Consider the following 23,941-nt stretch of genomic DNA (forward strand, 5'->3'; position numbering starts at 1 on the left):
ACTGATTTTAAATTGACTGTCAGCTGTAGTTGACCCCTTACTTACATTTTGTCAATCTGGATTTCAACCTGGCAAAGGCTGTACTGGACAGTTACTAAATCTCACACAGTTTATAGAAGGTGGGTTTGAAGCCTGTAAGGTGACAGGAGTGGTATTTGTTATATTATCAGCAGCATGAGACATTGCCAGTCACCAGCTACTACTAGTCAAGGAGTACAACCTGACCATGGATTTTAGCCTAACTAGGCTCATCACAACTCTTTTCCATAATCACAGGTTCTTTGCTGTCTTCCAACAACAGAATAGCTGATTAAATTACAGAGAAACAGTGTGCTGCTTCTAATTAGGTTCAATATATACACAGATTACCAACCCACAGCAGCTAATAGCAGGAGCTTCATGTACAACAATGACTTTTGTCTAGCCACCCAGACCATAGATTTTGAATCAGTAGAGGACACTCTCGCAAATGCCCTTAAACAACATTCAAGATGTTAAAACACTAACCAACTTAACCCAAATCCCTCAAAGACATAAGTGTGCACCATTAATTTTAGAAACAGGGAAACTAGTCACAAATTAAAGACGGTGTGGTCACATGTCAAACTGGAACATTATGAGAGCCCAAAATATCTATGAATGTCCCTTGGTAGATCACTTACTTTCAAGAAGCACTGCATGAACTGCTAGTCAAAAGTTTCCACCATGGCAGAGTATGCATGTCCTGTTTGATATAATTCAACATACAGCAAAAGGGTACATAGCTCTCAATGATACCTGCAGAATCATACCAGGTTGCTCGAAATACACTCCAGTCAAATGGCTTTACTAGCTTGCAGAACTAGTACCATCTCCTGTTTGAAGGGAAATAACTGTGAATGCTGAAAGAAAAATAATGGAGAAGCCATGCTCTGTATGGGCAACGGCCTTGCCGCAGTGGATACACCGGTTCCCGTGAGATCACCGAAGTTAAGCGCTGTCGGGCATGGCTGGTACTTGGATGGGTGACCATCCAGCCGCCATGCGCTGTTGCCATTTTTCGGGGTGTCCTCAGCCTCGTGATGCCAATTGAGGAGCTACTCGACTGAACAGTAGCAGCTCCGGTCAAAGAAAACCATCATAACGACCGGGAGAGCAGCATGCTGACCACAAGCCCCTCCTATCCGCATCCTCAACTGAGGATGACACGGCGGTCGGATGGTCCCAATGGGCCACTTGTGGCCTGAAGACGGAGTGCCACGCTCTGTATGTGTAAGAACTACACCCATGATGACTGAAGTCAAGGGGTTTCCTTAGAACATTGATGGCACTTAGAACCACTGCTAGAAAAGCTAGGTTGCAACTTGGGAGGGCTACAAGCTACTTTCCCTCTGACAGGAAAGGGTTTCTGAAACTTTACGTCCTGGCTGTGATGAGGAATGGGTGACTTGGAAGTCCCAGAATTGGCTGAGACCTGGTCTTGGAATATCAAAGGTTAAATTGACAAGATTGGGCTATACTGATCAAGTTAATATTCAGTGTGCACTGTAGGTGGTCAAGTTTTGGGAAAAAGTGGTATACTCATAACTGTATGTAATACAATGTTTCTGATAGGAGAGGAAAAATGCCTCTTTATTTACAACATAATGCTCTCCACCCCCTTTTATACTGGCAGGTCCACCTCTCAGGACCTCTAGTGTTCAGTTCTGCTTTGGACAGGAGTTTCCAAATACTCTTGACTAGATAGCATACTTAGTCCTACTTACTCCTTTACATGATCTAGGCAGAGAAGAAGTTTACAGGTGCTCAAAACGTTGAATAGTGATTAAAATGTGTGTAAGAAAACAATGATTGAACTCTTGGAACATTCCAGTCATTGCTAATGAAAACTAATATGTTATCAGGATGAATCCAGCTATAAAAGATATATTTTTCTGACACTCTTAAGCCTCCTCATATTTATATTTATGCATAACATTTGAGTTTACATGTGCAGTTATTTTTTTTTAACATCTCCTAATTTCTTTAATCTATTTTTATACCATTCCCATATGGGGAAGAAATGTCATGTTTGATTCTGAGATTAAGTGCACGACATACTAAATACAGCTTTGAAACTATGAAATTATTATTTTATCTATTAGTAGTGCAGTTATTGTGCATTATATATTCAGTGTTCAATTATTTTTGTAGCTTTAACAGAATCTTCCTGAAGTATGGAATTCCAAATTTTACTCTTGTAAAGACAAGAAGCATTGATATATCTGAAAACATTGACGTTAATGATGCACATGCTATTCTTACTTACAATGCCAATCGGGTCCAACTGGTACAATTTCTGCAAACTGAAAGACTTGTCATAGAGGTAAGTCATGACAATATACTGACAACTGTGACTTTTTTAAATGAAATTTAATGTCTTGATTCAATGTGTTCTGTAGATCCAGTCATTACCAAGGGCATTCAGGTATGTGAAATTAATCAAATTATGATTTAACAAAGAGAAGTAACCATTATAAAATGCACCAATAATTAAATATTATTATACTGTATGTGGTTACTTTAGGTATATGCAACATAGCGAAATTACGGGAAATCCACTACTTTGAAAAAAGTTGTTATTTCCTCAGTTATGGTGTTTATCTTGCACTGCTAGCTTAATACCCACTTGATCTCATAGTAGTTTTCGAAAGGGCAACAGCTATTTTCTCAAAGGGCAACAGTTATCTACATTTGTAATAATGCAGTCCTACTTACTATGAACATTGCTACTTTTCAAACATCTGTCAAGAACTTCCAAATGATTTTATTTGTTTTATTTATTAATCTTCTTCACCTGTTCTGTGCATGGGTATTATAAGATCTGGTACAAGTCAGTTTGTGATGAGAATGATTTGTTGAGAATATGTTTCAGATTATATTATGTGTACATTCATTATGTAATAATAATAAAAATTTTACCATACATAAAGTCTAAAACATTAAATATTGCTGTGTACAGAAATAATAATAAAACAACTTGCATTTTATGTACAATACCTATCTGGTAAATACTGGATTTATAGAGAGACCCAAGAATAATATAATACTAAAATTACCATAAAAATTTTTGAATACCTGCTAATTAGATATACTCACACTTAATTTAACTATTTATTTCTTCAAATAATATAATTATAAATTAGTAATTAAATAAGTAAGGTGAATTCTAAATCACAGATGCTATACTACTTCACCAGGTGCCAGTGTTAGAGGTATAAATGTTATAGACAACACTGAAATAGTTAGCTCTGATAGCAAGATGTGTTGTTAAGAGGTTGATTCAGTGACAAGACGCTTTCCCACACAGTTTGTAATTCTTTATTTATTTATTTGTCTGTATAAATCTCTTTTTCAGTATGTATATTGTACAAAAAATATTGGACAGCTGTTGGTTTTACAACTGTCAAATATAATTTAAATAAATTTAAATTTTTACAAAGATTGAATCTGTACAGTTAATAATTACAAATTTGATTAAATATTGTATATTTGTAATTTATTGCTATAATTAAAGGTATGAATTACATTTTTTCCTTGCATAACATACAGTGAGAATGTATAGTAGGAGTTTTGCAGTATGTAGGCTGGCAGAGAATTTTTAAAGTTTTGTAGTTCCGGAAAAGACTTATTTGTCTTGCTGATCTGTTTTATAGTTTTGTTTCTGCACAATATACACTTGTTTGGCATAATGTGGTGTCTCTCTCTGACCTGGTACTGTAATCATATATGCTTTTGTTTTGAGGAAAAAGGTTTTCTTTTCTCAGTATACTACTTCCAGTATGTAAATGCAGGGAAGGAGTAAGATCTTTAGAAGTTTATAGAAAGGTTTGCATGGTTTTCTGCTGTTTTCTTGTTTCATTATTCTTATAAGTGGTTTTTGTTTCCTGAAAACTGTTTTGGCCTAGTAAACATTTCTCCAGGAAATGATACTGTACTTCAGTACTGAATGTACACAAGCAATGTATACTACTCTAACTGTTTCTGTACTAGTTTTGTAGCAAAGAATTCTTCCTACCTAACTCATTTTTGGTACTTTTGAATTTAGGGATGTGATACGAGAACTCCATTTAAGATCATCCTTTATTTTGACTTGTATGGAAATTCATGAGTATTGTTTTCAGGGATTAACTATTAGCCTGTTTCTGGTAAACCATTCAGACACTTCTTTCATAATATCTTTTGCAGATGCAGTAAGATTTTCTTATTTCCTTCAGTCAACAGACTGAGGTCAGATGCAAAAATTACTGGTTCTGAATGTGTGGTAGGCAATCATTAATGTACACCGAAAAGAGAAATGGGCCTCGAATACAGCCCTGTAGAACACCATGACTTAATCTACATAGTTCTGAAATGTATACCTGGAGTTCATTTCCTTCTAAGTACCAGTACTTAATTTCAATACCAGAGAAGGAAAGTTGCTACAACACACCATATAGCAGAGATGCTGAGTCACGATGGGCACAATAAAAAGATTCACACAATCTCACAATTGTGTGAATCTTTTTATTGTGCCTATTGCAACTCAGCATCTCCGTTATATGGTGAGTAGTAACTTTCCTTCTCTGATATTGTTACATTCCATCCTGGATTTTCCATTGTTTGATTAGTACTTAATTTCAGTTACTTGAGATTGATATTTCAAGTATGATTTAATACACAAATTTGGAACACCTGTTACACCGTACCGTTCAAGCTTTCCCAGGAGCACAGAATGATCAGTCACATCAAAAACTTTCATTAGGTCCAAGAATAAACCTGAGATCTTTCTGTTGTTGTCCACTACATTTAAGACATGGTTTATCAGGTTGAAAGTGGCTGTTCCAATTGACTGCTGTGGTCTGAAGCCATGTTGGGACCCAGAAATAATTTTATTCTTGCTGAAAATTGTAGTTAGTTGTGAAAGAAACACTTTTTCAATAATTTTCAAAAACTCTGACAGTAGTGACACATACCTATTGTTATCCATAGATTGCTGATCACCTTTTTTATTCAGGGGTATTACTTTTGCCATTTTCAGCTGTGTACAAAGACACTCCTTGATAAGGATGAATTGCATATGTCTAATAAAGGAGTGAGTATATCTCTTGCTCCCCCCCCCCCCCCCCCCCCCCCCCATATGAACCATGGAGCTTGCAGTTGGTGGGGAGGCTTGCGTGCCTCAACGATACAGATAGCCGTACCGTAGGTGCAACCACAATGGAGGGGTATCTGTTGAGAGGCCAGACAAACGTGTGGTTCCTGAAGAGGGGCAGCAGCCTTTTCAGTAATTGCAGGGGCAACAGCCTGGATGATTGGCTGATCTGGCCTTGTAACACTAACCAAAATGGCCTTGCTGTGCTGGTACTGCGAACAGCTGAAAGCAAGGGGAAACTACAGCCGTAATTTCTCCTGAGGGCATGCAGCTTTACTGTATGATTAAATGATGATGGTGTCCTCTTGGGTAAAATATTCCAGAGGTAATATAGTCCCCCATTCGGATCTCCGGGCGGGGACTACTCAAGAGGACATCGTTATCAGGAGAAAGAAAACTGGCGTTCTACAGATCAGAGCGTGGAATGTCAGATCCCTTAATCAGACAGGTAGGTTAGAAAATTTAAAAATGGAAATGGATAAGTTAAAGTTAAATATAGTGGGAATTAGTGAAGTTCGGTGGCAGGAGGAACAAGACTTTTGGTCAGGTGATTACAGGGTTATAAATACAAAATCAAATAGGGGTAATGCAGGAGTAGGTTTAATAATGAATAAAAAAATAGGAGTACAGGTAAGCTACTAGAAACAGCATAGTGAACGCATTATTGTGGCCAAGATAGACATGAAGCCCACACCTACTACAGTAGTACAAGTTCATATGCCAACTAGCTCTGTGGGAATTTGAGGAGATGGGACCTGGATAAACTGAAAGAACCAGAGGTTGTACAGGATTTCAGGAAGAGCATAAGGGAACAATTGACAGGAATGGGAGAAAGAAATACAGTAGAAGAAGAATGGGTAGCTTTGAGGGATGAAATAGAGAAGGCAACAGAGGATCAAATAGGTAAAAACACAAGGGCTAGTAGAAACCCTTGGGTAACAGAAGAAATATTAAATTTAATTGATAAAAGGAGAAAATATAAAAATGCAGTAAATGAAGTAGGCAAAAAGGAATACAAACGTCTCAAAAATGAGATCGACAGGAAGTGCAAAATGGCTAAGCAGGGATGGCTAGAGAACAAATGTAAGGATGTAGAGGCTTATCTCACTGGGGGGTAAGATAGATTCTGCCTACAGGAAAATTAAAGAGACCTTTGGAGAAAGGAGAACCACTTGCATGAATATCAAGAGCTTTGATGGAAACCCAGTTCTAAGCAAAGAAGGGAAAGCAGAAAGGTGGAAGGAGTATATAGAGGGTCTATACAAGGGCGAAGTACTTGAAGACAATATTATGGAAATGGACGAGGATGTAGATGAAGATGAAATGGGAGATATGATACTGCGTGAAGAGTTTGACAGAGCACTGAAAGACCTGAGCCGAAAGAAAGCCCCTGGAGTAGACAACATTCCATTAGAACTGCTGACAGCCTTGGGAGAGCCAGTCCTGACAAAACTCTACCATCTGGTGAGCAGGATGTATGATACCGGTGAAATACCCTCAGACTTCAAGAAGAATGTAATAATTCCAATTCCAAAGAAAGCAAGTGTTGACAGATGTGAAAATTACCGAACTATCAGTTTAATAAGTCACAGCTGCAAAATACTAACGCAAATTCTTTACAGACGAATGGAAAAACTGATAGAAGCCGACCTCGGGGAAGAACAGTTTGGATTCCATAGAAATGTTGGAATACGTGAGGCAATACTGACCCTAGGACTTATCTTAGAAGAAAGATTAAGAAAAGGCAAAACTACATTTCTAGCATTTGTGGACTTAGAGAAAGCTTTTGACAATGTTGATTGGAATACTCTAGTTTCAAATTCTGAAGGTGGCAGGGGTAAAATGCAGGGAGCGAAAGGCTATTTACAATTTGTAGAGAAAGTAGATGGCAGTTATAAGCATCAAGGGGTATGAAAGGGAAGCAGTGGTTGGGAAGGGAGTGAGACAGGGTTGTAGCCTCTCCCCGATGTTATTCAATCTGTATATTGAGCAAGCAGTGAAGGAAACAAAAGAAAAAATTGGAGTAGGTATTAAAACCCACGGAGAAGAAATAAAAACTTTGAGGATCACCGATGACATTGTAATTCTTTCAGAGACAGCAATGGACTTAGAAGAGCAGTTGACGGAATGGGTAGTGTTTTGAAAGGAGGGTATAAGATGAACATCAACATAAGCAAAACAAGGATAATGGAATGTAGTAGAATTAAGTCGGGTGATGCTGAGGGAGTTAGATTAGGAAATGAGACACTTAAAGTAGTAAAGGAGTTTTGCTATTTGGGGAGCAAAATAACTGATGACAGTCGAAGTAGAGAGGATATAAAATGTAGACTGGCAATGGCAAGGATAGTGTTTCTGAAGAAGAAAAATTTGTTAACATCGAGTATAGATTTAAATATCAGGAAGTCGTTTCTGAAAGTATTTGTATGGAGTGTAGCCATGTATGGAAGTGAAATGTGGACGATAAATAGTTTAGACAAGAAGAGAATAGAAGCTTTCGATATGTGGCGCTACAGAAGAATGCTGAAGATTAGATGGGTAGATCACATAACTAATGAGGAGGTATTGAATAGAATTGGGGAGAAGAGGAGCTTGTGGCACAATTTGACTAGAAGAGATCGGTTGGTAGGACATGTTCTGAGACATCGAGGGGTCACCAATTTAGTATTGGAGGGCAGCGTGGAGGGTAAAAATGAAAAGGGAGACCAAGAGATGAATACACAAAGCAGATACAGAAGGATGTAGGCTGCAGTAGGTACTGGGAGATGGAGCAGCTTGCACAGGATAGAGTAGCATGGAGAGCTGCATCAAACCAGTCTCAGGACTGAAGACCACAACAACAACATATCTCTTGCTGCTATTATTATACACTCCTGGAAATTGAAATAAGAACACCATGAATTCATTGTCCCAGGAAGGGGAAACTTTATTGACACATTCCTGGGGTCAGATACATCACATGATCACACTGACAGAACCACAGGCACATAGACACAGGCAACAGAGCATGCACAATGTCGGCACTAGTACAGTGTATATCCACCTTTCGCAGCAATGCAGGCTGCTATTCTCCCATGGAGACGATCGTAGAGATGCTGGATGTAGTCCTGTGGAACGGCTTGCCATGCCATTTCCACCTGGCGCCTCAGTTGGACCAGCGTTCGTGCTGGACGTGCAGACCGCGTGAGACGACGCTTCATCCAGTCCCAAACATGCTCAATGGGGGACAGATCCGGAGATCTTGCTGGCCAGGGTAGTTGACTTACACCTTCTAGAGCACGTTGGGTGGCACGGGATACATGCAGACTTGCATTGTCCTGTTGGAACAGCAAGTTCCCTTGCCGGTCTAGGAATGGTAGAACAATGGGTTCGATGACGGTTTGGATGTACCGTGCACTATTCAGTGTCCCCTCGACGATCACCAGTGGTGTACGGCCAGTGTAGGAGATCGCTCCCCACACCATGATGCCGGGTGTTGGCCCTGTGTGCCTCAGTCGTATGCAGTCCTGATTGTGGCGCTCACCTGCACGGCGCCAAACACGCATACGACCATCATTGGCACCAAGGCAGAAGCGACTCTCATCGCTGAAGACGACACGTCTCCATTCGTCCCTCCATTCACGCCTGTCGTGACACTACTGGAGGCGGGCTGCACGATGTTGGGGCGTGAGCGGAAGATGGCCTAACGGTGTGCGGGACCGTAGCCCAGCTTCATGGAGACGGTTGCGAATGGTCCTCGCCGATACCCCAGGAGCAACAGTGTCCCTAATTTGCTGGGAAATGGCGGTGCAGTCCCCTACGGCACTGCGTAGGATCCTACGGTCTTGGCGTGCATCCGTGCGTCGCTGCGGTCCGGTCCCAGGTCGACGGGCACGTGCACCTTCCGCCGACCACTGGCGACAACATCGATGTACTGTGGAGACCTCACGCCCCACGTGTTGAGCAATTCGGCGGTACGTCCACCCGGCCTCCCGCATGCCCACTATACGCCCTCGCTCAAAGTCCGTCAACTGCACATACGGTTCACGTCCACGTTGTCGCGGCATGCTAACAATGTTAAAGACTGCGATGGAGCTCCGTATGCCACGGCAAACTGGCTGACACTGACGGCGGCGGTGCACAAATGCTGCGCAGCTAGCGCCATTCGACGGCCAAAACCGCGGTTCCTGGTGTGTCCGCTGTGCCGTGCGTGTGATCATTGCTTGTACAGCCCTCTCGCAGTGTCTGGAGCAAGTATGGTGGGTCTGACACACCGGTGTCAATGTGTTCTTTTTTCCATTTCCAGGAGTGTAGTATAATCTGGAATATCATCAATACCAGCTAAATAATTACTCTACAGTGAATTAATGACATTTAGGAGTTCATTTGGGCCAATTGGACTGAGAAAAATGAATAATTATTTATTTCAATAGGTGCTAGTTATTTCATTGTTGTATGGTTGGATTACCAACTTTTTTCCAACACTATTTTTCCAGTAACAGTTTCATTATATGAACTGAAGTGGTTTGCAGCTGTCCTAGGATCAGTGACATTTTTCCATCATGCAATATCACAATATTTTTGGGAGTGGTCTTTTTGCACATTAGGTCACACACAGCCAAGTGGAGCAACCACATAAAATTAATCACAACTGAGGCAGAAGCCAGACTGAGATTTATTTGAAGAATTCTCAGAGAATGTAGTCGATTAACAAAACACTTGTTCAACCAATACTTGAATATTGCTTGTCAGTCTGGGTTTCATACCAGATAGAATTGATGCAGGAAATACAGGAAATCCAGAGAAAACAGCATGTTTTGTTACGGTTCATTTAGTGAAAGCGAAAGCGTCACAGAGATGCTCAGCCAACTCCAGTGCCAGATGCAGCAAGTGAGGCATTCTGCATGACGGTGTGGTCTACCTGTTGGTGTACCACATCTCTAACCAAAAGATTATTTAAACACAAGAATGACACAGGCTTACATTCCTAGAAGAGTCAGCCAATATATCTTTTTCCTAGTATAAGTCATGAAAAGATCATGAAGACAAAACTGGAGAGATTTGACCCCACAAAGAGCCTTAGCAACAATCGTTCTGCGGGCAGATCATTCGCTACTGGAGAAAAGAAAAGGACAAAGTGACACTGGTACACAAAATACCCTTGACCACACACTGTAATGTGACTTGTGGAGTATAGATGTAGTTGTAAAAGTAAATGTTCGGGTACTTAGATTCCCAAACCTATTGCTCAGTTCACTCGCTGATGCTGGCACATAAACAAGAATTCTTCTGTGACCTCTTACTAGCCTAATGACTTCATCTGAAAAATGTCTGCTTGGCACCTGTGTCAGATATATATATATGGCTCCCATAATGTACTGTCCTTTATTTTCTTGCGGGATGCTCTCGATAGCATGGTCCTCAGTTCACATATTGTCCTGTCGTGACTGGTGAAAGAAAAGGAATAAATAAATTATTTTTTGGGCAGACCACTAATGCTATAGGCTTTTAGTCACTTTTTATTCCTCTCTCAAGTAATGACATCCCATTGTAATCCTTAACAGTGGTTGCTGCATTCAGCATATGACATCAATAATTGGCTTACGGCTGGGAAGAGATGTGTAAATGATATACTGAAGTGAAACATTTGATGTTAATCTGAACAACATGTGACCAATAGTGATTAATTTTCTATTTTACTTTATTGCTATAATGAATTATATAGCCGACGTGAAGTCGTCACGTTCCCCTTCTTTATCGTGATGACAGATCGGTAACTAACGAGACTGTACGTATAATGAGCATCACCGAACTACTATTTGGATTTAGAGAGGAGAATTTGAAGGTAATCTGCAGGAACAACAGCAGCCACTGGAAAGGTTAGTACAACCTATATATTCAGGGAGGCTTATGAAGACAGATTTTCTTGTCTGGGAGGGGGACATATTCCACGGAAGTGACTTTTGTAATACATACAATCTGCACAGTTTTAATCTCGCTATTTCAAAGTTTTATTATTCGCCAATAGACTTACAGCTTTATTTTGTGCATTAGTAAGTGAGGTCTAATAATAATCTGAAGTTTTCTGTCATGACAAAAGTGCAGATACCAGAATAAGAGATAACTTTTGTATCATCTTGTCTTATAACGCATAGAAACCAGCTTAATTGCTTAAGATAACTCAAATAATTTGAACTGTGGATTTTTAAATAGATATAAAATATATATCTTCAATCTCCTCTATCTGATACCAGTCAGGCCTGATGAAGGGATGGGAGGAGTGGGGATAAGGAGGCAAAATCCCCAGAGCCCAAGTCTCATGGTGGGCCAAAGTCTCTCAAGGGGTTGGAGCTCCCAGGTCAGTCAGTTGAAAAATACCACTCAGACAGCCATTGCAAAATAAATTTTGTATCATATTAGGTTTTGGAACATGTCCAAAGTTGCAACATTAGTCAGTCATCAACTCATAATTGAGGTCTGTGTTTTGACGTCATCAATATTATTGATACACCTCCACCAACATAAGTTTGCACATGGCAATTCACTTTTAAACTGGCTGTTCTACAAATGAGTAAAAGAATGCATGCACCAAGCACCATCTAATAGGCTAGTCTAAGTACATGGATGCCACGTGGCACAACACTATTAGCTCCATAATCCTGTACCACTCCTTGTGTCACATGACTGTTACTCGAGATTGTCATTAAATGAGCACTGCTTGCATTAATTTGTGTTTAATAATCCTGTATTTGAAACAAATGGAAATATCACCAGTTAAAACTTTTTAATTAGAAACTGCAATTTTTATCACCATTGATACTGCGAGCTGAATTTTTGCCTGTTTTCTTTCCCCGTTTATCGATTACCAGTAGTTTTTTTTAAGCGAATATAACTGAGTCAAATAAACAAGTGAAAAACTGGTTAATAAGAATATAAAACCAGTTGGTTATTCCCATTCCTGTTCCTTAATTCTCTTCTCATCAATGGGAGGTAGCATCTACCAATGATGAAGTAAAGAATTACTGCAACTATTCCCTCTCTGGGTTTCCCCGTCTGTTCCTAAAGATGACCGTTCTCATGCTCACCTGTTACTTGTCAGCTGCACCCACAGTGGGGAAACTACTGGAGGTAAGACCTACGCTTTCGCACATAGTAAGTCCAAGAGCTGACCGTAGTGTGCATCCACTTCGTCTCGAGTCCTTCGAGTTAGCAACACTGACACTGGTTTGTTTTATAAACTGCCGATAGTTGTGGATTTTGTCTCAGAGAGTGCAAGCTTGATTTAAGTGATATTATCATTGTAAAATCTAAACACAAGTCTGGGGAAATCAAGACAAAAGAAAAAAGAGAAAGTCGAGAAATGGAATAAATCCAGACAAGTTTACTCAGACTCGGATTTGTTTCAACTTCAGTGTACAATGGTAAAGAAAATGACAAACCCAGTCACCTGATGCTCAAGCTGCAGCAGTGGAGAACATCAAAAATAAATCTCATATGCGACTGTCGAATAATTATTATTTATTAACCAGTGTATACGCCCCAGGAGATCCAGGAAAAACCTGGGAATTTTTTCATCCAGGAGAAAACCACGAAAAAGCTGAAAATTTTTTAGAATTCCTGGAATTTTTCATTGTTTTAATTTTAAATTAAATTTTTATAATTTTGTCTGGTAAGAACCAGTACTCTAACAAAGGATATTACTGTATCCTGCTACTGCAGAATAATACTGTAGCAATAAAACATGAATCAGAGAAAAAACAGAAAAAGGAAATGCACCATATACAACAACAAAACACAGTGCTCATACAACCATCTGCCAATAACAAAATGTGTCAAAGGCATTAGGAAGACTATGCAATGCTGCATAACAACAAATTGCCTCATATGAGTGTGACATCACAACTGTTTAGCAGTTACGAGCGGGCTCATGCACATGCACAGTTGAGTTGCATATGAGTAGTACCTTCTCCCACTTCTGGCTACAGAAATGTTGCTTTTGGATGCATAAGCAGTCGCAGCAAGCAGGTAGATGCTACTGGGAAAAATTTTACTGACATGCCCACGCCGCCAGATTCACGCATGCAAGCCTGAATCTACGGTGATGGGGTAGGGAGGGGAGGGGGTGGGGGGGGGTGGAGGGGGGAAACCGAAGTATCTGACCTGGGCAGCAATTCTGCAGGGGAGGGGCAGGGGGCAAATATGTATTCTTGAGGGAAAAAAACCTTGTTTCACAAAGCACCTAGCATCCAGCGCAAGTTGGACTATTGATTATTCATATGATCCATTCCTTGTAAGACTAATTATATTGATGATTTAAAACTAGTGGCAGGTACACAAATCTGAGCATCAAAGAAGTCATCCAGTTTCCTAACAATGCCTTCATATGGTAGGGTTGGGGGCTCTAACTGAGGGAAAAACTTCCTATACACGTGAAAGTGTAACATTTCTACTACGAAAAAAAGAAAATGTTCATGAGTCACCTGATATATTGTATGTTGTTCAAGCTGCAAGTGGCACACTGTCCATTCCACAGGGTGTGCATCAAAAGAATGAAGGTGTGGAAGTGGCATCTGGCCTCTGGTGTTCTGTGCTTCAGTCATTATTGCCCGCTGGGTTTGTTGTATGTCCAGCAAGCTGCCCATAGTTGCTAGCAAGGAGTTGATTTGTTGGCTCTGAAACTGAATAAGCGCAGTGACTGATTAGACTACAGAAGTCCCCACTGCATACAGAAATTAAATACACTGTAAAATATATTCTACACAAAAATTATGAATTTTTTTTATGAATTTTCAACAAGTGCCACACCTAAGCACCAGAGTTCTCTCCAATGAATGTCTGATGTTTCGGTAATTGAGATGGCCAAGAAAGACAGTCAAACATCTACAAAAACGTAACAGATTAATAAGTTTATTTACAATATGTACACTTAATAATTGAGGTATACAGAACTTTGAATTACTGTGAGTTCTTCTGTGTAGCTGAGTTTTGTAGAAGGAGAGTGATATTCTTTCTACTTAGAAATATTTACTCACTGCAGTTTGCCTGCTAAGGTCAATACAAGTCTGCGGGCACACTGGTTCTGGAGATGAAGCTCTGAGTGCATCTCCTTAAAAAAATGCACTGGTCATTCAAGAGTCACAGGCAGTGAGGTCATGTGATAACAGTGTCCTCCGTGGGTGCCCCACCTATCGGAGGTAGTAAGCGACGGGAGGGCGAGCCCACTGGTGATGTGCTGGTGAGACATTTAGATGTGCCGCCTCCTGTGCAGTACACCCAGTACAGTCTTAGTGAAAGATGCTTGGAGCACTGGAGGTGCACCCAGCTCTTACAAGCCAATAAATCACACTGAATTTACACTGGTAACTCTAAATGGTATGAAAATGTTGAAATTCTAGTGTTGACTTCACCTTTTTGGGATCCTGCAGTAAAAGCAGCAGTTGAAATTAATTTTGTGAAGAATTTAATTAATATAGATAGCAGTTTCAATGTGGACAAATTATGGAATCCTGTGCTTTCTTTAATAAACATGCAAAGATGTTGCTACAGTGCAACGGACAATGACACTTTGATTTCCAAGTGTACATCTACTGCATAGCGACTGGTTCAATGTATACATACTCTACCACCAATCAATGTCTCCGATGCATGTGTATCTCTAGTATAAAAGGACAGAACGAGTACTGTAGCTTCAGTCTGTTAGCTCACTCTGAAGGTGGCCAAAAGGTAGAAGGCTGAAATATTGGAAGAATAAATAAAATTTTTGCGGCTGCACTCATTACATTTACCAGATTTACTGCATCTCAAAAACATGAAGATGCACACAAAACTAAGTTTGTTCAAAACTGGCACATCTTGCCAGATCTCTGAGACCTATGGATACCAAGACTGACTATTTTTCTGAAAGAATTCGTACTCATATCGACAGATTCAAGTATGTGTTGCTACTAAAATCAACAATGCCTGTGGAAAATCTTTAGCAAGGTGGCTTCCATATAGTAACATCTAATTTATTCTCATGAAAGAGTTGTGAGATTTTCAGCTTCAAGAATCTGACCCCTGGACAAAAAGAACTGGAGTCATCTCAATATGACAAGCTAAGTAAACTTGAAAGTTTAGTGTAATCTTTGCTCCTCTCAGATATTCATGAAAGACTTTGCTTATTAATTACTTAGACTAGACATTGTTTAGTGTGGACAATAGATGGAAGAAAGAAGGATGGGGGAAATTACATGGTGGAGTGTTTATAGTTGTCATAAGTAGTTTACCTTGTATTGAAATTGTAGTTCATAGTTTATGTAAGTTAGTAGAGATAATGACATGCTTCACAGTCAGAATATATTAATAATTGGTTTCTTTTACTGAACTCATGACTCAAATGAGATAATTGCTGAACATTTCAAACAAAACTTGAGTCTCATTTCAAAGAGGTACACCACTCATACAATCATAGTTGATGCTGACTTCAATCATCCTTGGTACATAGCTGAAAATACATGTTTAAATTGGTGGTAGTCATAAAACATTATCCAAAACATACTTAATGCCTTCTCAGAAAATTATTTGAATGAGTAGTTCAGGAGCCCACTCAAAGTGTAAATTGTTGCAAAAATATACTTGACCACTTAGCAACAAATAATCTCAAGCAAATAGAGAGCATCATGATGGAGACATGTATTGGTCACCACAATGTTGTTGTAGTAAGACCCCACCAAAAATAAATGCATAATATATCTATCTAAAAAGGCAGACACAAATTTGATAGATGAGTTTCCAAGAAACAGTCTTCACTCCTTCCATTCCAACTGTGAAAGCATAAACTAAGATGTGGTTTGAATTCATAGGAAGTCATGCTAGTTGCGAGGTATATACCAAATGAGTGGTACTGATCCCCCATGGCACACAAAACAGGTGAGAACATTGTTGCAGAAGTAATGAAATGAGCATGCAAATTTTAAAAGACACCAAATCACCTAGATTGGTGATGTTTTACATGAGCATGTTCTTCAAGGTGAGATGCTTTGAACATTTTCACAATGAAACTCTGCCTTGAAATCAACACTCAAGAAAGGAAATAGAAGTAATCCACTGAATTACAGGCCCATATCACTACAGTCCAATCCATGAATAAAGGCGGTTTGCACTGGTTGAGAGATAGATGGGGATTGGATTTTTGCCAATTTCAAGCAAATTCCGGTATGTGCCTGCACGTACTTCATGTCTGATGTGAGCTTGTATCTTGCAAATTATCTCTTTCATTTCCCTGTGTAGAATTTGTCACTTACACCACCACCAAACATAACAACTCACAAAGAATGGAATAAATATTCACTAAATAACTCATTAAGATCATGTTTAATGGTCACAATGTGTATGACATTAACATCAGAGCACTCAGGACAGTACTGAACACTCATTGACTGTTGGAGAATGCATGATGTAACTGCACAGAATGTTTGTGACTCCAACTATAATGCTGATTTACAGGAACATATACTGTGTTCGAACATTGTGAATTACCTTGGAGAAAATGATTTGCTGGCAAAGAGCCAACATGGATTAAGAAAATATTGTCATGTAGAAGAATGTTTAAGCAGCTGAATGATGAACACTAACTTCACTTAATGGTGGTTTATTCAGCACTTGCACATACAAGTGTGTGGAGCGAACTGCCTCTGGCCAGAACACAGAACATATACAGCTACAGAACATTCCAATACCGTGATTCTTTACATTTGTGGATATTTCTAGAATGTACTCAAACCGAATATAGAAATTAAAATTGTACAGTCCAGGTGAGTTTTGAACTCACGACCCTCCATGAAACAGTTCAGTACTGTAACCACTACACCACATCTCTACTCAGCTCCTGGTGTGACATTGCTCCCTACTTAACAGAGCAGCGTCTTGGTGTTACGTCATCCTAGTCGAGGAACGAGTCATTGGTCCTGCATACTCCGACTCTCGATGACTGGAGGTGATCTTCTTAGAACTTCATTTGCCACTACGCTTTTCGTCAACTTTCCGCTTTTTGCCTGTCACTGGAGATTTAAATTTACCCTGGGTTGCAGGATCCTTGTATAGCTTTATTTGCAGGACATGGACCATATCTCTGATCTTTCGTCATCTTGTGTCGGGGTCGAAATCTTCAACTTCATAAGTAACATCAGACAACTCTCTTGCAACCTTATAAGGCCCAAAGTAGCGCCTGAGGAGCTTCTCAGAGAGACCAACCTTCCAAACAGGAGTGAAGATCCAGACGAGGTCACCAGGCTGGTAGGCAACGCGGCAGTGGCTCGCGTCATATCTTCGGCGATCGTTTTCTTGAGCCTGCAGCATCCAGAGTCGAGCTAACTGGTGAGCTTCCTCAGCTCTGGTTAACACCTGGCTGATGTAGTTGTCGTCCACGTCATAGGGATGTAATGGAAACACAGTGTCCATTGTTGTAGTTGCCTCATGGCCATATACCAGGAAAAATGGCGTAAATCCTGTGGCGTCTTGTCTGGTAGTGTTGTATGCAAACGTCACAAAAGGTAGCACCTCATCCCACTTGCTATGCTTAACATTGACAAACATTGATAGCACGTTGGCCAAGGTCTTATTAAGGTGTTCAGTAAGCCCGTTAGATTATGGATGGTAGGCAGTCATCGTGTGATGAGTAATGTTGCACCGACAGTTTATCTCTGTCACAAGATTCAACTGAAAACTTTCCCTCAATCTGTAATTAATGACCTTGGGGCACTGTGTTTTAATACAATGTCTTCCTTGATGAATTTGACTACCTCGGATGCTTCAGCTGTTTTCCCAGCTTTTGTAATGGCGTAGCATGTCAGATAATCAGTGCAAACAATAATCCATATCTTGCCATTAGCAGACATTGGAAATCGTCGAAGGAGGTCAATCCCAACATGCTGGAAAGGTGTTTCAGCTGGTGGAATTGGTATGAGTCAGCCAGGTGGTTTCTGAGGAACTGACTTTCTCCTCTGGCACTCTCGACAGTGCGACACATAGTGATGGACACTCCTAAATAAACCTGGCCAGAAAAAATTCTTGCGGATTCTATCATCATCATTATCATCATCAGTCAATTCAATCATTAAATGATGTGGCCTCTTCAAGTCATGGATTCAGGTAGGCTTTCAGCAGTCTTCTCCAAGTGGGACAGTCTTGGGCAGTTCTCTGCCAGGTGTTACCAGCGATCTTCTTGATGTCTTTGTCCCATCTGTCTGGTGGTCTTACTCTAGGCCTCCGGTGCTCTCTCGGACTCCACTCCAGTACTAGCTTCGTCCATCTGTTGTCTTTTCTTCTTGCGACATGGCCAGCCCACTGCCATTTCAAGGAACCTACTGTCTCTAAGATGTCGTTAACGTTCGTCACAGACCGGATGTCATCTGCCCTATTCCTGTCCTTTCTTGTATAGCCCAGCATTGATCTCTCCATGGCTCTCTGTGCTGTTTCCCTTTTGTAAACGAGTTCAGTGTCCATGTCTCGCAGCCATACATCATCACAGGAAGAATGCATTGATCAAATACTGCTTTTTTCAGATTTACTGGCATTTTTGATCTAAATAGTTTTGAATTCTTCCCAAATGCTTGCCAGCCAAGCTTGATGCGTTGATAGATTTCTGGCCTTATGTCTCCCTTCATATTTATAATCTGGCCAAGATAGACATATTCGCTGACCTCTTCTATCATATGTCTTAATAAATCCTAAATATCCAGCCTCAGGTGTGTCATGGAATTTCTGTAGAACATCTAAGCGCATGTGTTTATGAATCACTGGTAGCCACCTATTTCAAAACAGATCAAAGTTTTTCTTGCAAAGCAATCCATTAACTACCTTAAATTGTCCTTTCACATCCTCTCACTGATTTAAGGCAAGCAGAATTTGAGATATCTTGGTGTCCTTCTTCTGCTTAGCAGAGAGATCCTGGAGTGCAGCAAGACAGTCACTATCTTCATCAAAGACTTGATGGTCTCGCACAGGATTTCTTCACTGACAGTCGGCATCTTGGTGTTTTCTTCCAGTTTTGTACACTATGGTAATGTCATACTCTTGAAGACATAGTGCCCACCTGGCGAGTTGTCCTGTTGGGCCCTTAAGACCTATCAACCAACAAGTGAATGATAGTCTGTAACAACTGTGAATGGCCTTCCATAGAGATACTGTCAAAATTTGCACATGGCCCAGATCACAGCAAGACATTCTCTTTCTGTAGTTGAGTAGTTTCTCTTGGTAGTTTCTCTTGGCTTTTGTAAGTGTCCTACAAGCATAGGCTATAACCTTCTCTTTTCCATCCGAAATTTGCACCAGAACAGCACCGATCCCATACCACTGGCATCTGTGTGTAGTTCTGTAGGTGCTCTCTCATCATACAGACCAAGTACGGGGTCAGTCATCAGAGCTTTTCACAGCACATCGAAAGAATCTTGTTGAGCACCACCCCAAATAAATTTAGCATCAGCTTTTAACAACTCTTGGAGTGACCTGGCTCTGATACAAAAGTCTTGGATAAAATGATGATAATAAGAACATAATCCAAGGAAGCTTCTCACATCTCTAATACTTTTAGGAATTGGAAATTCCATTAAAGCTTTCACCTTTTCTGGGTCTGGCCATGCACCTTCGTTTGACACAAGGTGTCCGAGTATTTTGATTTCTTTTGTTCCAAAGAGACACTTTCTAGGATTAAGTTTCAGTCCAACTTGTTGGAGACACTTAAGAACGGCCCTCAGTCTTTATATATGTTCATCTAATGTCTCTGAGAACACTATAATGTCATCTAAATAACAAAGACACATCGTCCACATCAGGTGACATACAAGATTATCCATCATCCATTCAAAAGTTGCTGGTGCATTACACAAACCAAATGGCATTATCTTAAACTCATACAGGCCCTCAGGGCTGATGAATGCAGTTTTCTCATGATCAGCCTCATCTACTGCAATTTGCCAGTATCCCGAGTACATGTCCATGGTTGAGAAAAACTTAACCCCTTCAGACAATCTAGTGTATCGTCAGTTCGTGGAAGAGGGTAAACGTCCTTATTAAGCTTCCTGTAATTAACAAAAAAGTGCCAATTGCCATCCTTTTTCCTAACGAGGATGACTGGTGACGACCATGGGCTCTGCAAAGGCTGAATGACATCATTCTTCATCATTTTCTCTACCTCATTGCAAATCATTCGATATTTCATTGCTGACACATGCTATGCTCTCTGGCTTATTGGTTGATGGTCTCCAGTGCTAATACGGTGCTTCACCATTGATTTGTCTAATTTGTTCTTCACCTGTGGATTGAACCATTCAGAGAACTCTTGAAGAATAGCAAGTTGCTTCTTCTGTTGTTACTTAGTGAGATTTGGTAATAGTGGAGCTAGAAGATCTTGTCTCGTAGTGGTAGTGCTAATTTTGCCCACAGACTCGGCATTGGAGGTTTCTATGACACTCAGCTGTTCTAAAATTAACGGCTCATCATTTGCTACATACAGGGTGTTTCAAAAATGACCGGTATATTTGAAACGGCAATAAAAACTAAACGAGCAGCGATTGAAATACACCGTTTGTTGCAATATGCTTGGGACAACAGTACATTTTCAGGCGGACAAACTTTCGAAATTACAGTAGTTACAATTTTCAACAACAGATGGCGCTGCAAGTGATGTGAAAGATATAGAAGACAACGCAGTCTGTGGGTGCGCCATTCTGTACGTCGTCTTTCTGCTGTAAGTGTGTGCTGTTCACAACGTGCAAGTGTGCTGTAGACAACATGGTTTATTCCTTAGAACAGAGGATTTTTCTGGTGTTGGAATTCCACCGCCTAGAACACAGTGTTGTTGCAACAAGACGAAGTTTTCAACGGAGGTTTAATGTAACCAAAGGACCGAAAAGCGATACAATAAAGGATCTGTTTGAAAAATTTCAATGGTCTGGGAAAGTGACGGATGAACGTGCTGGAAAGGTAGGGCGACTGCGTACGGCAACCACAGAGGGCAATGCGCAGCTAGTGCAGCAGGTGATCCAACAGCGGCCTCGGGTTTCCATTCGCCGTGTTGCAGCTGCGGTCCAAATGACACCAATGTCCACGTATCGTCTCATGCGCCACAGTTTACACCTCTATCCATACAAAATTCAAACGCGGCAACCCCTCAGCGCCGCTACCATTGGTGCACGAGAGACATTCGCTAACGATATAGTGCACAGGATTGATGACGGCGATATGCATGTGGGCAGCATATGGTTTACTGACGAAGCTTATTTTTACCTGGACGGCTTCGTCAATAAACAGAACTGGCGCATATGGGGAACTGAAAAGCCCCATGTTGCAGTCCCATCGTCCCTGCATCCTCAAAAAGTACTGGTCTGGGCCGCCATTTCTTCCAAAGGAATCATTGGCCCATTTTTCAGATCCAAAACGATTACTGCATCACGCTATCTGGACATTCTTCGTGAATTTGTGGCGGTACAAACTGCCTTAGACAACACTGCGAACACCTCGTGGTTTATGCAAGATGGTGCCCGGCCACATCGCACGGCCGATGTCTTTAATTTCTTGAATGAATATTTCGATGATCGTGTGATTGCTTTGGGCTATCCGAAACATACAGGAGGCGGCGTGGATTGGCCTCCCTATTCGCCAGACATGAACCCCTGTGACTTCTTTCTGTGGGGACACTTGAAAGACCAGGTGTACCGCCAGACTCCAGAAACAATTGAACAGCTGAAGCAGTACATCTCATCTGCATGTGAAGCCATTCCGCCAGACATATTGTCAAAGGTTTCGGGTAATTTCATTCAGAGACTACGCCATATTATTGCTACGCATGGTGGATATGTGGAAAATATCGTACTATAGAGTTTCCCAGACCGCAGCGCCATCTGTTGTTGAAAATTGTAACTACTGTAATTTGGAAAGTTTGTCTGCCTGAAAATGTACTGTTGTCCCAAGCATATTGCAACAAACGGTGTATTTCTATCGCTGCTCGTTTAGTTTTTATTGCTGTTTCAAATATACCGGTCATTTTTGAAACACCCTGTACATGCATCTTGGAAGGATCTGCAGTTTTTGGCGAGAGTTAACTATCTACAATTCACTGAATCCATTCTTAAACGAGACAACAGAGGCTGGGATGACCAAGTTATTCTCCAGTAGTATGCTTCTCTTACATTCCACTGCGTGATGATGTTGCAAGGGGGGCGCGGATGGAGTTAGTGGTATAAACCTAATATTTCTTTTTAATATCGATATTTTAATAAAAATGAATGTGCAGGTATTAATGATAGATTATGGTGCTAAATGCAATCGTTTGGCGTCCCACTTCCCACAATCCTATCTCAATAACCTGTCCTAGAACATACAGCTTTTGAAGATCACGTTTAGAATGTCACACACAGAAACTCTCAAAATTATGAAGGCGATATGCATTAATTCTAATATATCAGATTTGTAAACAACTTACTTCTGACAATTGGAAAACAGAAAAGTCAGGTATTAACTATTCTATACATTTGTACACATGAACTGAACGTAATCATGTTATAACTTTTAGCCGTATTAGGCTATGTTCATCGGAGTAATAATCACTTATACTGTGTAACTGTAAAAATGCCATTTTATTATCCTGTCAACCTGTGGATCCCCATGTGATGCGATTACACTGACTTTAATAGACTGTATACGCTTCAAATGAACTGCCGGGTTCGTAATTTGGACGCCAGGGTTATGCCGTTTGTCACCAGAAAAATGTGCACGACGTGAATGCGAAACTAGTACCAGTGTTCGTTCTGAGCAGAGTACTTCATACAGAAGTACGCTGGCTTTCAAAAGTAAATATGCTAGGAAGATTATTTGAACTTCGAGACGAAGTGATGCAGTTTTTGGAAAATAACAAACAAACTGAATTGTATGTGGAATTTAGAAAGCCCGGTGTTCATGTTGCATTGGCTTATCTGTCAGATATTATTGAATCTTTAAACACATTCAATTTGAAATTACAAGGTGGAGAGTCAAACATAATTTTTCATTGGGATGCCATCAAAGCATTTACTGATAAGTTGTAACTATGGAAACGTAAAATTTTAGCGTGCAATTATTCCTGCTTTCCCAGATTGTTTGGGATTCTGGAAGAAGCCCGATTTCAAAACGATTTTAAGGATACTGATACTAAGAGTAAAATATCAAACCATTTGCAGCACCTCACTGATAAATTCGAACGATACTTCCCTAACAGTTGTGATGATAAAATTTATTATAGTTTAGCGACGGATCCATTTCACGTTGACGTGGATGTGTTGGCAGACAGACTACAAGAGGAAGTCTTAGAAATTAAAAATGATTCTGCAGCGAAGTATGACTTTCAGAAGATGGATAAGCCTTTATTTTGGGTGAAATATCTCATGGTGTATCCCAGCAGAGCAGAACAAGCACTGAAACTGTACTTACCATTTTCAAGCACTTATTTGTGCGAAAGAGCATTTTCAGCAGTAGTGGCGATAAAAAATAAGCTTAGAAGCAAACTCGGTATTGCCAATGATTTACGTTGTGCAGTTTCTACTATTCAGCCAAGAATTCAAAATCTTTTAAAAAATATGCAAGCTTATCCTTCACATTGATTTATTTGTTTGTTTCCTGCCATATGTGTGCGGAAATAATATTTTTATAATAAATACATCACATTATAAGAGAACTTGTTATTTTCCTCCTAACTATCCATACATGTATGTAATACTGTAAAACTATAAAAAACTATTTCGAAGAAACAATATAAAATAAACATAGTGAATCTGATTTAAATATAAATACTGCGTGTGATCC

General features: G+C 40.2%; 1 protein-coding gene and 1 pseudogene across 1 annotated transcript; both read left to right on the forward strand.

Annotated features, from left to right (window-relative positions):
• The first annotated feature begins 918 nt into the window (after positions 1-918).
• Positions 919-1,035, forward strand: LOC126210978 (5S ribosomal RNA; annotated as a pseudogene).
• Positions 1,036-13,511: 12,476 nt separating this feature from the next.
• Positions 13,512-23,739, forward strand: LOC126240320 (SCAN domain-containing protein 3-like). Its single transcript, XM_049947920.1, has 4 exons — positions 13,512-13,741; positions 22,570-22,654; positions 22,867-23,183; positions 23,235-23,739. Exons 1-4 carry the CDS (start codon positions 13,512-13,514, stop codon positions 23,737-23,739), a joined length of 1,137 nt encoding a protein of 378 aa, XP_049803877.1.
• The last annotated feature ends 202 nt before the right edge of the window (positions 23,740-23,941 follow it).

The sequence above is a fragment of the Schistocerca nitens genome, chromosome 1 (assembly GCF_023898315.1).
Source record: "Schistocerca nitens isolate TAMUIC-IGC-003100 chromosome 1, iqSchNite1.1, whole genome shotgun sequence".
In the NCBI taxonomy this organism is placed as follows: Eukaryota; Metazoa; Arthropoda; class Insecta; order Orthoptera; family Acrididae; genus Schistocerca; species Schistocerca nitens.